At 42.3% G+C, this 18,237-nt stretch overlaps 1 protein-coding gene across 2 annotated transcripts in view; it reads left to right on the top strand.

Moving 5' to 3' along the window:
* SLC12A8 (solute carrier family 12 member 8) overlaps positions 1 to 18,237 on the top strand; it is a 75,206-nt gene that overhangs the window by 51,691 nt on the left and 5,278 nt on the right. For both annotated transcript variants that reach the window (XM_081936391.1, XM_081936392.1), the window contains exons 9-13: positions 10,946 to 11,092; positions 12,343 to 13,024; positions 14,628 to 14,725; positions 16,253 to 16,370; positions 17,576 to 17,636. In XM_081936391.1, coding sequence (XP_081792517.1) covers positions 10,946 to 11,092; positions 12,343 to 13,024; positions 14,628 to 14,725; positions 16,253 to 16,370; positions 17,576 to 17,636 — 1,106 coding nt within the window. The remainder of the gene's footprint in view (positions 1 to 10,945; positions 11,093 to 12,342; positions 13,025 to 14,627; positions 14,726 to 16,252; positions 16,371 to 17,575; positions 17,637 to 18,237) is intronic.

Below are 18,237 nucleotides of genomic sequence, written 5' to 3'. Positions count from 1 at the left end.
TGTGTGTTAGCTAATCTTGTTGTAAGAATGTATATTTAACCAATATAATAAGAAGACATATGTATAGATGTTACTTCAAATAAATAAACAGAGGGAATACAGACAACCTGGAAGGTCAGTCTACACTCTTCTTTTGGAGAAAGCAAATATTTAACAATTTCTTTTCAATAGAATTCTTGCATCCATCTTTATGCATCATGAAACAAAATGAGAAACAGGAGTTTTATTTCCATTTTGTGCAGAAGAAACTGCTTTAATGTGACAAGAGGATTAAACTAAAATTTGCTTCCGGCAGAATTAGATTTCACCATGCGTAGGAGAATTTCAATTTTTACACATCGATAGGATATGTATGTCATTATTTTTAGGGAGCGTTTTATTTTCAAATGCAATGTGGATATTTATTTATTTATATTTCTTTATTAATCCCATTTCTACCCCACTACAATTGGCAATTTACAGGCAGTATAAAACCAGATAAAATCAATACAATTATAAACAGTGAAACAACCTCCCCCCAAAAAACAAAAATTATAGCCCATAAAAAAGAGAATATAAATAGCTTAACAAAACCAGGAGAAAGCTGTCCACAATAACTTGGTCTTTAATTTTTTTTTGAAATATCAAGGGGAAGCAAGCCTGATCTTAATGAGGAAACTGTTCTACAGAATAGAAAACCAGCACCTCTCCAGATATCTCCAAAATATGGGATCAGTAGTAGCTTCCCTTTACTTGGTCAAATTAGTCAAGTAAAGTACTGATAGCAATACTATAGGAAGAAAAACAAAACAAGATAGCTTTTAAAATTGTACTTGAAAAACCAATTGACAGCCAATACAGAAAAGCAGTGCTATTTGCTCCCAACAGTGATAGCCAGGAGTTTGTGGCTTGCTGCATTTTGGACCAACTGTAGTTTTCTAATTGTCTTTAATGATAGAGCCAAGAACTTTATTATAGTACAATAGTCCAACCAGATAGTGTTAAATAATTACTATAGCGCTCCAGGTAGGTTTTAACTGATGCACCAAGAATAGCTGGTGATAGGGTCCTCTGGCCAAGTTTTTACCTGGTGAGCCAGCAAGAGCCATAAATCTAGAAGGACCCCTCCTCTTCATGAACCTACCCCTTGATGGACTTATTGGTCAGGGGAAAACTCGGTTGGCAGCATAAGTATCCACACCAACTCAGTTTCAGGGTTTACCTTCAGCCTGATCCAGAGAAAAAAAAGTAATAGGATTAAGCTGCAACAGTGAAGAATTTGTCAGTAACATATGTTAGGAGTTGCACCTGCAAATATACTTTTGACTGTCTCGATGCAAAAGCCATTTTCCCCAATAAGTGTGAGTGGAATGTCATGACACTTTGAATAAGGCCATTTCAGTTATGTACAAAGCATAATCTGGTCATAGTATTTTTGAGTGCACCAAAAAAGTACCATTATTACTCAACAATGCCATTTTCAAATTACTTTTATTTGATTATTTTCCATATATTCCCCACCAATTGCCACATCTTCTCTGTACTTTGTATGAGTTAGTAACACACTTTTTATTTTTAAAAAAAATAAAGTTGGCTTGGTTTGGTGGGACTTGATGAATTCTGACCTCTTAAATGAGTTCCAGTACTCCTCCCTTGCGTTGTAGACTGCTGCCCTAATCACAAACAAAATTTAGCTATAATACTTACCAGCTAAGTCCTGTAGAGCACTGTGATAATTACCTCTGAGTAAAGCTTCAGAGGATGTGTTATAATATATCCCACAATTTTCAGTTACTGTTTGGCATTCCTAATTGTGGTTGTTGTAATTATTTGCAGTACAGATTTGTAGCTAGAGACTGAAGGCAAATTTATCATTCCTGGAAAATAGGGCAAATATGATTGGAGTTAGCTATTTTGAACTAACAGACATTCCATTTAACCTACTTTCCTTTGCATCAGGATTCATGGCTTTACTGTCTAGGAGGAAAAATTAAACATGCGGAATAGGATGCCAAGGTGAAGCCTTCAATTATGAACTGAAAAAAGAGAATAGGAGGAGAAAGAGGGAATAGTGTATTAGGCTTTATTTGCTAACATGCACAAATTACCTAGAGAGATTATAATCAAAGGTTTCAACAATTGGAAACAATATCTTGATAACACTTCAAACCTGTGCACTTACTTAGCATTAACACCCAATGAATTCAATATGACTTACAACCAGTTAAAAGTATAGGACTGTAAAATCTTGTAGATTTAAATTAGGAAAGTAAGGGCAAAAATTCAATTATTCAATTTGCATGCCCCACTAAAGTAACCCAGAAGTAACTGCCTCTTTAGATTGCCGTCCAAAATTATTTGCTGGAAGATCTCATTTGAAACATGTCATAGAAAAAACCATGTTATTTAATTAAAGTATTGTTACATACTAGCTTCAACTATAGTGGTTTCCACCAAGATCCTCTGTTCCGGTGGGAACAGAGGTTTAATCTCATTGGTCGAAGGGTCTGACAGCTCCCTATAAAAGGGCTGCTGTCAGACTCAATCTTCGCTGGATTGTTCTGACTTGACGCATTTAATAAAAAGCTGTTGTTACTGTTATCCTGTGTGTGCCTATCCATTACCTGATCTAACATTGGTGACGAAGATGGGATTGGAAGGCAACTAGACAAACCAAAAAGAGCGTAGCAATCGAGCAAGTACATCCAGCCCGGAGCTCAGCGGCAAACTCAAAATGCCCTCAGGACACAAAATGGCCATGCACGCCCCACCAACTCTGTATGACCCAGTCACCGAGCACTGGGACTCGTATATGCTGTGGTTTGACTGCTTCCTCGAGGCCAATGACCTCATGGGCCTTTCTGAAGGCCACAAGAAGTATATGTTCCTTGGTTACTGTGGACGGGAAGTCTTCGAAACTGCCAAAGACCTGTCAGAACCAATGCCACTACAATTGGTCGCTTGGTTCGTGCTCCATCAGACGCTGAGGACCCACTACGCTCCCAAGCCATCTAAGCACATTTACCGGCATGAATTTAACATTTGCAACCAGCGGGAAGGTGAATCAATCAATGAGTACATTGCGGCACTACAAAAGGCTGCATCGTACTGCAAGTTCCGAAACCTAGACGAACTCATTCTTGACTGCATAATTTGCGGTGTGCGGGGCATTAATTTTCAGAGGAGGTTATTTGCCAAGCCTAACCTCACTCTACCAATTGCCTTGGACGAGGCCAGGGCGTCAGAATTGGCCATCAAGTCCACAGAGACACTCCACGTCAAAACACTCCATAAGACGCGTGGAAGAATACACGCATTCACCGCGAGGCTGCACAGGCTGAGAGCTCTGAAGGCAAAGAAGATGACACCTGCTGCATGCGCAGTAGCCGCACCAAGCCAGCGCGCAAATTCGAACAACGCCTTGCACTATCTGTAGAGGAGACCATGCCCAATCGGCTTGCCGTTTCCGTGACGCTACCTGCCAGCGCTGTGAGCGAAAGGGGCACATCGCCAAGGTGTATAGAAACGAGCACCCCATGACGACCTGGCAACCAAGAAGCTGAACTAACTGCCAACAGAGGCCCAACCAAGGGGCATGGCAGAAGCCACCACAGTGCTCAGAGGGTGACGTCAGAGTCACCTACCACACCTCAAACAGCCAACTCCACACTAGGCGGCCAAAAAAGCTGAAGGTCACAGTCCTCATCGATGGCTTTCCATGCGAGATAGAGATCGACATGGGGTCATCACTGACTACCATGCCATGGTCTACGCTCAAGCCTGAGGAAGCAGCATCTACGCGCCCCTGACATCTGCCTTCGCGATTACCAGGGGAACCAAGTCCCCATCATGAGCCAGGGCACCTTCTGGGTGCAATTCAAGAAATACAGCAGCCAACTCCCAGTGACGGTGGACCTGCAGAGCATCCTGGGGCTTGACTGGTTCGAAGCCCTGGGCCTAGAAGTGACCGGTATCAATGCCTTGAAAGGCGAAAGCGCTGAAGCAATTTTTAAGGACTTCGAGGACGTCTTTGGCACTGGTCTGGGTAAGTATGTGGGGACTCCAATCTCCTTTAATTTGGACCCCAACATAACCCCCATAAAGCTAAAGCCCAGGAGAGTACCTTTTGCTCGCCGCCCCAAAATAGATCTTTAAATTGACAAGCTCGTAGGCCAGGGAATCCTAGAGCCGGTTGATCATGCTTGCTGGGGGGCCCCTATAGTGACACTTATCAAATCTGATGGGTCTGTCCACATCTGCGCGGACTACAAATGCATAAAGTGTTACAACAAAGCACTTACCCTGTACCAATTGTACAGCACCTATTACATTCATTAGGCCCCGGCAAAGTATTCGCTAAATTGGACATGGCGCAGGCATATCAACAATTGCCTCTAGGTGGCACTATGGCAGAGGCCCAAACCATTGTGATATACAGGGGTGCATTCAAATGTCACCGCCTGCAATTTGGTGTTAGCATCGCCCCTGGACTGTTCCAAAGCGTCATGGAATGGCTTTTGCAGGGGATTCCAGGAGTCATCCCCTATTTCGACGACATCTTGGTATCAGCTGCAAATGAGGCGCAATTATTCAAACGTTTACGAACTGTTTTGGCTTGAATTAGAGACAAAGGCCTCCGTCACAAGAAAGAAAAATGCCAAATTAATGTGCCAAGGGTTGAATTCCTAGGATACCTAATCGACTGCTCTGGGATTCACCTGACCTCGAAAAAAATTAAAGCAATCCAGGATGCACCTACACCTCACAATCAAACCGAGCTACAGGCTCAGTTCCTTAATTTCTACAGCGTTTTTCTTAAACAGAAAGCCACTGTTGCTGAGCCCTTACATTGTCTCCTGGCTAAGAACGCAAAGTGGTCCTGAGGCAGAGCCGAAGCCACCGCATTTGCCACCATAAAAAGATTTCTCTTGGCAGACACTTTCCTGGTGCAGTATAGCCAGACCCTGCCACTGGTGTTGACCTCTGATGCTTCACCGTTCGGCATCGGAGCCGTCCTAAGCAACCACATGCCCAATGGAACCGAGCCTCCAATAGCCTTTTACTCTAGGACCTTGTCCGCTGCCGAGCAGAACTACAGCCAGCTGGACTGTGAGGCTATGGCTGCAGTAAGGTTCCATGAGTACCTATATGGCCATGATTTCAAACTCATTACGGACCACAAACTGCTACTGGGCTTACTGGCTGGGGACCGACCTACCCCTGTGTCATTATCACCACAGATTTTGAATTTGAATTTTATTGAATTTATAGACCGCCCCCTCTCCCCGAAGGGACTCGGGGCGGTGTACAGACAGCAGCTAAAAAACCATATACACAATAGAAAATATTAAATACCCCTTAAAAGCAGATTAAATATAAAGCCGTACAATGATAAAAATTAAAAAGCAGCCTAAAAAGTCTACCCCCGAAAATTTAAAATACCGGCCAGAAGGATTAAAGATTAAAGCTATGGTTAGGCCAGGCCAGCTAAGTGGAACAGGTGGGTCTTAAGTTTCTTGCGGAAGGAGCGGAGATCGGTGGTTGTTCTGATGTCGGGGGGAAGGTCATTCCAGAGGGTCGGGCCCATCACAGAGAAGGCCCTACTCCTGGGCGCCGCCCACTGGCATTGCCTAGTGGACGGCACCCAGAGGAGTCCCTCTCTGTGAGAGCGAATTGGTCGCAGGGATGTGTGGGGTAGGATGCGATCCCGCAGATAGCTAGGTCCTGTGCCATGGAGCACTTTAAAGATGATAGTCAACACCTTGAAACGCACCCGAAAAGCCACAGGTAGCCAGTGCAGCCCGCACAGGAGAGGTGTTATATGGGAGTACCTGGTACTTCCCATGATTGCCTGCACGGCCGCATTCTGGACCAGCTGCAGCCTTCGGGTGCATCTCAAGGGGAGCCCCATGTAGAGAGCATTGCAATAGTCCAGTCGGGACGTCACTAGCGCATGGGTGACTGTGTGAAGGGCGTCCCGGTCCAATAGGGGGCGCAATTGGCGCACCAGGCGAACCTGGTGGAACGCCCCCCTTGCCACGGCTGTCACATGGTCATCCATCGACAGCCGGGCATCCAGGAGGACGCCCAAATTGTGTGCCTGCTCCACGGGGGCCAGTTGTTCGCCCCCGATGGCCAGTGATGGAACCCACTGGTTGAACCGGGGCGCCGGTAACCACAGCCACTCTGTCTTGGAGGGGTTGAGCTTGAGTCTGTTACTTCCCACCCAGACCCATACGGCCTCCAGGCACCGGGACATCACTTCGACGGCATCGTTGGGGTGGTTCGGGGTGGAGTTGTACAGCTGAGTATCATCAGCGTACAGATGATACTCGACCCCAAAACCACGAATGATCTCACCCAGCGGCTTCATATACGTGTTGAACAGGAGAGGTGAGAGGACCGACCCCTGTGGCACCCCACAAGTGAGTGGCCTCAGGGTCAACCTCTGCTCCCCTGCCAGCACGCATTGCGTCCAGCCGGAGAGGTAGGAGGAGAACCACCGCAAGACGGTGCCCCTCACCCCCAACCCCTCCAGACGACGCAATAGGATACCATGGTCGATGGTATCGAAAGCAGCTGAGAGGTCTAATAGGACCAGGATGGAGGAGCAACCCCCATCTCTGACCCTCCAGAGATCATCCACCAACGTGACCAAGGCCGTCTCCGTGCTGTTTCCGGGCCGGAAACCGGACTGGCGCGGGTCTAGATAATCAATTTCCTCCAAGTGGCGTGGGAACTGTTGTGCCACCACACTCTCTACAACCTTTGACAGAAAGCAAAGGTTGGAGACAGGACGATAGTTAGTTAACATAGCTGGATCCAGGGAAGGCTTCTTGAGTAGGGGCCTCACCACCGCCTCTTTCAAGGCGGCCGGCAAGGACCCCTCTCTCAAGGAAGCGTTGACTAACTCCTGGAGCCAGCCTCATGTGACCTCCCAGGATGCCAGTATAAGCCAGGAGGGACACGGGTCCAGTAAACATGTAGTGGCTCGCAGTCGCCCACGCAACCTGTCCATATCATCGGCAGCAACAGAGTCAAACTCCTCCCAGAATGGTCCCTCAAGACTCGCCTCCGATGTCCCTTCTAGACTACTGAAGGGAACCCACTCGCTACAGATTTGAGCGATTTTGTCCGGCAGATATTCCCCAAATTCCTCTGCTCTACCCTGCAGGGGGGCTTCCCGCGGCCTCTGTGAAAGGAGGGAGCGGGTCACCCGAAACAGGGCGGCAGGGCGGTTATCTGCGGACGCAATAAGAGCGGCACAGTATTGACGCTTGGCCACTTTTAATGCCACAAGGTAGGTCCGTAAATAGGCTCTTACCTGTGTTCGGTCAGATTCAGAGCATGAAGATCTCCATCTGCTCTCTAGGCGTCTCTTGTGGTGCTTCATCACCCTTAGCTCCTCGGTGAACCAAGGGGCCAGGGTGGCTCGCTGCCGCAGGAGAGGCCGCAAAGGCGCAACCCGGTCCAACCCGGTCCAACCCGGAGAAGTGAGTGATCTGACCATGACAGGGGTGTAATAACTAATTCCCCTATTCCCAGATCACTCTTCCACTGGCCAGAGACAAAAATAAGGTCCAGCGTGTGGCCTCCCTCGTGTGTGGGGCCCTGAATTATTTGGGTCAGGTCCATGGCTGTCATGGAAGCCATGAACTCCCGAGCCGCCTCAGATGATTTTCCTATCGACGGCAGGTTGAAATTCCCCATAACCAGTAGCTTGGGGGTCTCAACCGCCATCTCTGCGATCATCTCAAGAAGCTCTGGCAGGGCCGCTGATGCATAGCGAGGAGCCAAGTATACAATCAGCAAGCCCAACTGTTTCCCTGGGCCCCACTTCACGCATAGAGACTCACACCCGGATATCTGTGGCACAGTGAACTCTATCGGCTCCAGATGACCAGATGGACCATCTTCCTTGCTGCCTACTCCTACTGTCTCATCCACCGACCAGGCTCCACTTTGGGGCATGCCGACTCCTTGAGCCACTGCCCGCTGACAGAACTTCTTGCTGACCCTACCCATGAAACGCCAGTCCTTCTCATTGACTGCCTAGAGACTGGTCCTGTCTCATCCAGTGACGTTGCCCGTCACTCTGCAAAGGACTCCACCATCAAACAAATTTTGAACTGGGTGTGGAGGGGGTGGCCCAAGGGGCCTGTTGGATCTGAATTCAAAATGTACCATTGTAAATGTGAAGAGTTATCTGTTGTGAACGGCTGTTTGCTGTGGGGGGACCGGGTCATTGTTCCACCCAAACTGCACATTGCAGTATTAGAGGCTTTACACGTAGGGCATCCTGGAATTGTCAGGATGAAGTCTTTGGCTAGGAGTTACGTGTGGTGGCCTAACATGGACAGGGAGATCGAAGAATGGGTGGCTAACTGCACACCATGCCAGGAGTCCAGACCAGCTCCCCCAGAGGCACCTGCTAAGGAGTGGCAGTGCCCTCAAGCACCGTGGTCTAGGGTGCACATTGATTTTGCTGGCCCAGTTCATGGCCAGACATTCCTCGTAGTTGTGGACGCCTACTCGAAATGCCTAGAGGTAGCCCTGATGACCTCCACTATGGCAGAAGCGATCATCAAGGTACTATGGAGACTTTTCTCCACGCACGTCCTGCTCGATGTCATCCTGGAATTGTCAGGATGAAGTCTTTGGCTAGGAGTTACGTGTGGTGGCCTAACATGGACAGGGAGATCGAAGAATGGGTGGCTACCTGCACACCATGCCAGGAGTCCAGACCAGCTCCCCCAGAGGTACCCGCTAAGGAGTGGCAGTGCCCTCAAGCACCGTGGTCTAGGGTGCACATTGATTTTGCTGGCCCAGTTCATGGCCAGACATTCCTCGTAGTTGTGGACGCCTACTCGAAATGCCTAGAGGTAGCCCTGATGACCTTCACTATGGCAGAGGCAATCATCAAGATACTATGGAGACTTTTCTCCACGCACGTCCTGCTCGATGTGTTGGTCTCTGACAATGGGCCCCAATTCACAGCCATGCAATTTGAGACCTTCTTAGCAGCACAGCAAATCAGACATGCCCTGGTTGCGCCATTTCATCCGGCCTCCAATGGTCAGGCGGAGAGAATGGTGAGATCTGCAAAAGAGGCCCTCTCTAGGCTGAGCCCGGGAGATTGGCAAACACAGGTTGACCATTATCTCCTAATCCAACATATCACACCCAGTGCCACTACAGGGAGAAGCCCCTCTGAGCTTCTCATGGGTCTCCAGCTAAGGTCCCACTTAGCCTGCTACACCCAAACTATTCTGCTGCATCACCCACTGACTTCACAAGCAAAATTCGGAACTTTAGTGTAGGGGATTCAGTTTATACCCACAACTACGCCGGGGGAAATCTGTGGATTCCTGCCACAATGATAGGCATCACCGGGCCTCAATCTTATCTCGTAGAGCTCGAGGACAGTTGAAATTGGGGAAGGCACATTGACCAGCTCCATGGCTGCCTCACCAACTCCATGCTTAGACAACCAGAGGTAACTCCTGCACGGGTTAGCCAAAGCCCTACCCAAAGGGAGTAATATGCCACTCCTTCCACAGGCAGCTGAAGCCCGGGTGTACCGGGGAACCTATCTGATTGTGTTGCAGGTCCGCAGTGAGCTCCGAGCGAACCAGCTCTAGAAGCCTCAGCCACGGCCTGTGAAAGGTTCCAGGAGCTTCCACCAAGCAAAGCTGCGGAGCAAACAGATCCGTCTGACCTGCTTAAAGAACACCCTCCGACTGAACTGCACAGGTCAGGCAGAGCTACCCAAAAGCCCGCCTACCTGCATGACTACGTGACCAGTAGGATTGTTCCATCTAAGAGGGGAGGGGTGTTACATACTAGCTTCAACTATAGTGGTTTCCACCAAGGTCCTCTATTCCGGCAGGAACAGAGGTTTAATATCATTGGTCAAAGGGTCTGACAGCTCCCTATAAAAGGGCTGCTGTCAGACTCAACCTTCATTGGATTGTTCTCACTTGTTGCATTTAATAAAGAGCTGTTGTTACCATTAGCCTGTGTGTGCCTATCCATTACCCGATCTAACAAGTATATTATCTGAATTTAGTCTGTTAAATTACATAAATACATTTTCCTGGACTGCAACTCTGTTCTAGTATGTAAATGGTATAAAATATCTGTTACTCCCTTCATTTTCTGTAAGATATGCATGCTTCTTCTGAAATTGCTGCTAAATTAAGCTTTTCCCATTGGATTGCTTTACTCTGGGCAAAGCAAACCGAAGTATATTCTTTTGTGCTGTTAGTTAGGGATAGAATACCAACAGAATGCCAATCTTATAGCAAAGTGCTTTTCACTGGTTTGTGGCTGGTTAGGACATTTTTTAAACACAGTTTTGTACATGCATTATCTTAAAAAATTTTATGCCAGCATTGTAAAATATGCTGTCACTCCCCTATTTCTGATGGGGAATGAGACTGAGATAAATCTACTAAGGAAAGGGCTCTAGTTCATTGTTCATGCATTTGGACTATAAAAATATATGAAGCTCAAGGCTGAACTGAGGAGTCCTTGAAGTTGTCTGAGCCCGGTTGTTTGCTCACAGATGTTTCATTACCCAATTAGGTAACATCATCAATGCTAGTGAGTATGAGGTTTGCTTCCTGTTCAGACTATCTCATTATCTCCAGATAGGACTGGGAATACATTCAGACTAAAACTCTAGGAAATCAACCAATCATCAATGTAGACAGTACTGTATTAAACTAGATGGACTGATGGTTTAATTTGATATACTGTAAGAATATTATGCTTCTACTAATGGCTGATGAGATATGGGCACTAGATTATCTTATTCATGTTCTTTGTATTATATCCAATTGTATATTGTATCATTGTAGTATATCAATAGTCCATTAAGCCACAGTGATTTTTTATCAAATGTGCCTTCCAAATATTAATCAATAAAAAATGTTTTGCTCTCTCTCTCTCTCTTTTTTCTTAGGTATCCTTGGTGGGCTTCTTATTCTTACTTGGTTTGTACATTTCATCCTTAGCATCTTGCATGGGAGGTCTCTATGGAGCACCCCGAATCCTTCAATGCATTGCTCAAGAGAAAGTGATACCTCTTCTTGCATTTCTTGGGCATGGGGTTAGTAAACAAGGAAGGCATTTTCTGTTTATTTTCCGTGTATAGATATTCTGTCATCCATGATAGATTTCCCTAGGCAGCTGTCTGATAAGCATTATTTAGACCTTTGGCCGTTCTGAATAAGAAAGGCTGTGATATTATACTGAAAAACACTTCCAAATCATGAAGTTTATTTAGAATGGACTTTCATTCCACACTGCTAATACCATTCAACATATCTCTGTTTAATTTTTAAAACAAACAAGTTATTGTAATGCCATACACTGTCCTCTTTGTGTAATATTTTCCCAGGGTCTTTTACTGAATGTCATTGCTTTGCTTTTCTTCTCTCTAGAACTTTTGGTCTTCAAATATAAGTTAAAGACATTGTTTAAAGTGTATGGTATCAATACACATTATTAATACCTTACATAAAAACATGTTTAATGTGCCTCAGTTTAGTTCATGCTGTAAATGACAACTATAGTTTCCCATTAACAGAAGTAGATATAATGACTCTTGGACTTGCAAGCACTCCTCTCTCATCTCCTTTTCACACTAAGTTTTCTAACAATCCTGCCCGATTTCAGGTGACCAATAAACTTCAGACTATTAATTTTGAGCCATTGACTGAGATGAATGGCTACAGAAATTGAATGGATGGATGAACGGATGGATGAACAAACAAATATGAATAAATATTCAAATAAGGTTGAATCATCAAATTATTCACCATTGATTTGGCACAACAGAAATGTTCAAGAAACAATCCAGAATTCATTATATTCTGGTGAAGTAAAAGTAGGAAGTTAAAAGGATATAGTAAAAAGTTATGATCAAAGCAATTGTAAAGGTCACTTGTGCAGAAAATTTTTACCAAATTTATGTTCATGGCTCAGTGGATACAAGATGAGCTTGTTGCTGATATTGTTCAACAGTCTGCAAAGACTGTACAGAGAGCTCTTAGTTTTCTTCTAAAACCAACAGTACTAATTATCCTGAAACAAAATGCAGGCTAATAAATATTGTAATCTGGATCCAAAGAGTCAAAGGTAGTGACAGTCACTGCTACTGTTAGTTCTATTCAGTACATGGATCTTCAGGATGTCAATCCGCAAGCTTATTTTGTTGTTCTTCCTTAGATGACGATTCATCTGAGGATGCCCCAGTCCAGTAGATTTATATATGATTTAAATATTATCCAGAAATATTTTATGACAGATTATTTTCCATATGTAACATATGTGATTAGCCCTTTGTTCTTAATGCAGAAAGGACCAAACAAAACTCCAGTGGCTGCCATCTGCTTAACAAGCCTCATCACCATGGCTTTCATTTTCATTGGCCAAGTGAATGTTCTTGCTCCAATAGTTACAATCAACTTCATGCTTACATATATTGTTGTGGATTATTCCTATTTCTCAGTCTCCATGAGCTACAATCTTAAGCAGAACTCCAAAAGGATACGGCAAGAGGATGCCAGGACTGGGCTAAGTTGCTCTCGACCTTTAATGCTCAGCAAATCGACTTGTTATGGATCAAATGGAACAGATCAGTGTAGGTCAGATGGAACTTTGCTGGAATTCACAAAAGATATGAGCCATCTTTTTAAGCCTGTCAGTCAAGATCCAGGAATTGATCTTGAACTAAAAGAAAATAATGGGGATGCCGTTCAAGTGATCAAGCAGAGAAAGCAAAAGAAGGCAGCCAAGCAAACATTAGAAGAAAGCTTTTGTTTGGCTCCTGAGAACAACATTGCTCATATTCAGGAGCCTTGCAATGATTCCCTAAGATCCGGTGTTGAAAATGTGCAACGTTTTTCACAGCCAAATTGTCAAGACGTGGATGGAAACGATGCATCTCCATCTGTTACTAGAAAAAACAATCAGAAGGAAGAAGATGAAGACCAACATTTGGATGAAATGCGAAAAGCCTCCAGTCCACAGATGGAGGGTAAGAAGATTTGGAGCGCATTAAATTATTATGCATTTGAAAATGAAGAATGCTCATTTGCTTTTCTAAGTAAGGGAAGTGATCATTTATATGTGTTCAGGCTGTTATCCCTTGTGACAAATTGTTGGGTTTTTTTTACAACTGAGCACAGAGACTGTTCTAATTTAATTTGCCAATGGAAAAGTGGCCCAGAGTTAATTCACTACGAGATAATTTATTGCTTACTGTCTCTTTTCCAGTGCTCTACAGATGCATCTCTCATCCATACAGCAATGTGAGATGCATTTATTTTTATCTTTACATGGGTGGCAATACATTCCAAATGTTAAAACTCGGAACATTAATTCAAAGTGTGTAACAACAAATGGCTGTAGTATTCTACACCAAAGAGTTCTGTGTTAAAAATGGAATTTATTATATTGAATAGCTGGATATTTTTATTACATATTTGAAATGTGGATAGAATTGTATAAAAAGAATCTGAGGCATGCGGCATTCTCCGGGTGAAATCCAGTTAGGGTATTTCCATTGCTAGAATTTTTTTAATTAGTAGAGCTAGTAGAGGTCCCTTATATCCCTTCAAAATATGCTCCAAATTTCCTTCCCTGTCTGAAGTTGATTATCAGGGGGGATGGAAAGAGACGAAATACTCCATAGGCAGAAGTTTGCTTGCAGAACACAAAATTCCATCTGGTAACTATGTTAAAGTGAAATATCTCCTAATCTCCTAACACCGAGCTAGAAGAGTTCTGCAAGGAAGAGTGGGAATAAATTCTAAACGCAAGAACAGAGAAACTCATAGCTGACTACAGGAAATATTTGGAAATATTTCCGAAGGGAGGATTGCAAAGTAATATGCATCTCAATAGGCAGAAAGATGTCACATTTAATTTCATATTAAGCCATGAGCCATGGTGGTGCAGCAGTTAGAGTGCAGTACTGCAGGCTACTTCTACTGACTGCTGGTTGCCTGCAATTTGGCAGTTGAAATCTCACCAGGCTCCACGTTGACTCAGCCTTCCATCCTTCCAAGGTGGGTAAAATGAGGACCCAGATTGTTGGGAGCAATAGGCTGACTCTGTCAACCGCTTAGAGAGGGCTGTAAAGCACTGTGAAGCGGTATATAAATCTAAGTGCTATTGCTATATTGTGGAATGTTGTATATCTTTGTTTACCAAGGAAACAAATTTGACCAGGAGTGCCTAAATGTTTGCTTGCAGCTATAGAATACTACTCTGCAAAGCCACCTCCCTAAATCTTCATGAGCCCTGTTTTTTTTTTTTAAAGCAGAATACATGACACACAGATTTTTTCCGATTAGAAAAGGGAGAAAGTCAGATCTGCAGGATTTTCTGAAAGAGATAAGAGGGTTGGGTGACTTGGGACTAGGAGTCTTAGGACTTCAACTCTTAATTTTTGAAAGGGAATTGAAGGTAAAATTGTGCCGAATTACAAGTAGAATGGATTTTTGTTGTTGTTGATTCAGGCAAATTATTCAGCCCATAATGGATTTTGATTTGTTTTAGAAGAATACAAATTATGCTTTTGAATGTATCCATCTCATATTTTTTTGAAAGCTTTCTTTTCCCCTCTTGTTCTGCAGATTTAAATGTAAAACAACAAAATCAAGAATTAGAAATTCAGAAAATACCAGTTTCTTTCTATTCCAAGCTTTGTGATCATCGGGTTTCCTTTTTTGGTGTGAGTCACTTTCAAATATTTCAAACCTCTTTGTAACACGGTAGGCAAGAAGTGATAAATATGACTATTCATCCAGTAGTAGACTTCAAATCAGTATACATCGAATACTAGAACTTTGCAGCTCTTTGGATTCAAAGACAAAAGGATGCTTCAGAGCAATTTTTCAAACCAAACCAAAACGAAGACATATTTTCTGAGGACTGTGTAACAACTATAGAGAGAGCCATGTGATTACAATAATCTTCTTTAGGGACTTACAGACAGGTGCTAAATATGCAATCCAACATGCTCCAAAACATATTTTTGCCTCTGAATCCAAAGTATAATAATAATAATAATAATAATAATAATAATAATAATAATAATAATAATAATAATAATAATAATAATAATAATAATAATAATAATTCCAAAAGCACTGGAATTACATTTAAAACAGTTAAAACTTGACAAAATCACCATCAGTCAAATACAAAAAGCTGCTCTGCTTGGATCCGCACGTATATTACGAAAATATGTTACGACGTCCTAGGCCCCTGGGTGGGGCCCGACTAGTAATCAATGCCAAATCAGGCAAAACAACTGATCAGGAAGCTGATGTAAACTAGATGGTTAATTTAAATAGAAAATTACCATAAATTTCCTGTTCTAGATCTCTCTAATTTTATGTTGCCTGTGTATGTGGGACTGCAACATTCATAATTCCAGATAGTAGGGCTAACTAAGCATATCATGATCAGAAGTCTATCCATTGATTGGATGATTGAGTGTGAAAGTCAAGATGAAAAGGTTCATACGAATAACCACAGATTGTGGGTAACTTGATTAATTTTCTTGGCATTGACTATGGATATCACTTGAGATATCTTAACATTTAAAATGCTAACACTTAAAATGATTCTTGTACTGTGTGTAGATAATGGGGGGCTCTTTCAATAGCATTTAACTTTTAAAACTACCTAGACATTTCATTTTTAGAAACATTCTGAATTTAAATATCAATTGCTAGGAGGGACAGCTAATATCTTCATACCTGGCTGGATAAGTTTCCTAGAAGCATCTGTTGGTCAGTTCTGGAATCAGATGGATTAAATGCACCCTTAATCTGTTGCAACATTGTTGGCTTCATGTCTTTACATTCCTGTCCACTAAACAAAACAGATTAAATTTGAGAGCTGATTCTGCCTTTTCCATATGGTTCAACTTTGGAAATTCAAACAGTCTAATAACAAGTTCAAATTCACAGGAATTGGTTCTAAAAGTTATATAGTCTTTGATGTTAAAGATTTCATGACTCCAAGGCTTACTCACCCAATCACTTAAATAATTTTTAAATTAGTTTACTTGTACCAAAAATTCTTTGAAACCTTGCTAATAATGAGGCAAGAAGTAGAAGATGCTAAAACATCTTATCTGCAATTGAATGTAAAGTTCTTACCTTTTCCCCCACAGAAATTATCATTCTAATAAGAAAAACAGCAAAATTTAATTGATCACAGCTTAATCATAAATATCATCTTTCTACAGGCAATTGTTTCATTAGTCTTTATGTTCGTTATTCAGTGGATTTATACCCTTGTTAATTTGGGACTAGCAATTATTTTGTATTTCTACATTGGCAAAGTGAGTCCAGGACTACCACCCGGTAAATATATTTTCTCTCCCCCACTCCTTCCTCTTCTTCCTAAGGGAGATACAAAGTTATGGCTTTTGCCTCTCCATCTTCTTCTGGGTCTACCTCATGTTCTTTGACCTTCTCCTCATCTCACTTGCTAGATAAATTTAAGTCCTTTAAAGTATTTACTTCCACTTATAAATTAGTTTTATTCTGAATTATTGAAAATGGTAAAAATTAAAGCTACAATACTCAATGAATGTGGAATAAAGTTTGAGCATGTGAAAATGAAGTTGCCTACTCTTAATTGTCAACTTGGTTTTAGGACAATAACCTATTTTTAAAAATGATGTGATTGTTAAAACCTGAGATAGAAAGTAAAGAGAATTAAACATTTCTAGAACACTTTTTATATTACTGGAAATTAATCATTGCACTGCAGATTAGAAAAAGTACCAAGAATTCAAAATATAAGAACAGTGGGTTGGAATATCACATTTGACCTGAAAAGATTGTGGATCTTTTCCAGTTATAACCTCAGTGGCTGCCTTTTATAAAAACTGACATCAGTCCTGAAGAATCACAGAACTAAAGCTATCAGTCTTAATTTGGTCCTCCCTGAATTACAAGCGCAGTGATGTGAACAGAAATGTTGACAATGCTTCCATTTTTCAGCTTCAGGTAGCTTGCAAATAATATTTGACAGCAGAATCTTTAAAGGCTTTAAAAAAATATTTGGGAACAACTAATTTATTTTTTGCTGCTTTCTATGCAGGTATAATGAATTACACTAAACATTTATTCCAGCTGTTGAACATTGCAGATTAAAATAAAGGTTAAGCTTTTCTCAACTTTAGGAACATAGCATTGCATCATGGAGAAAAAGTTAGAAAGTCTCCCAATATAGGTAATACTTAGAGCCTGCATTGCTTAATTAAATTTAGTTTAAGAAGAAAATTGGAGAACTAGATTTCTATTATGGTTACATGTTTAAACTTGCTCAAACTAACTTTAATTGTTAAGGCTTAAGAAAGGACTCTTAAGGACTCTTTTTGTAACTCTTCCCCTCAGAGACTTCCCTTTGGACAAAACAGGTGTTCAAATTCTCTAAAATTTACAGCTGTTTTAATACTTTGAAGAGAGAAACTTCCCTTGTGCTAACATGTTTTGCCTAGCACCATTCTTTAATGTTTTGCCCAGTTGTAACCATCTGCATTTGTTTCTTGTTCCTACAGGTGTGGCAGCTAATTTCAGCCTTTTCAAGTGGATTAAACTCCTTTTGCTTAATGCCTGCAGGTTGGTCTGGTGACTAAGAAAAACTGAGAAACAACTGATGTTGAGTCTAATGGAATTTAGGATCGGTTACTGATAATCATGATTTTAAATAGCCATAAATGATTTTGTCATGAAATATAAAATCTTTGTAGTTTAAAGTCCTTGTGTAAAAATACCCCATTTAATGCATTACAGGACTCACTTTCAATTATGAAATAATAATTTTGAGCTAAAAGTTTTGGAACATTACTAAATAAGAAGCCAAAATTAAATGTGTGATTTGATTATGGTACAAAACCCTATTACTAAGCACTACTAAAATATTGAACACTGAATATTAACTGTTCCTAGCTATAAAAATCCCTTAAAGGAATTAGAAAAAAAATCATAAGACTTCTTCAAAACGGCAGTGCCTTCAGAGTCATTCTGGCATTGGAGCAGGGCTTCAGCTGTTCATGTCAAAAGAGAAATGAAGTAATATTAGGAAAAGCTGGTTTCTCAACAGCTCAGCCATATATGATTTAGGCAGGGGTAGGAAACCGACAGCCCCTTGACTGTTCCCGGACCATCTCACTGAAATTCGGCTTTTTCTCTTGCTTTCTGGACCCATTAAGTGAAGCCT

The sequence above is a fragment of the Natrix helvetica genome, assembly GCF_964273705.1.
Source record: "Natrix helvetica genome assembly, chromosome: 1".
Classification (NCBI taxonomy): Eukaryota; Metazoa; Chordata; class Lepidosauria; order Squamata; family Natricidae; genus Natrix; species Natrix helvetica.
The sequence above is the reverse complement of the archived record's forward strand: the minus strand, read 5'-3'. Positions and strand labels throughout refer to the sequence as shown.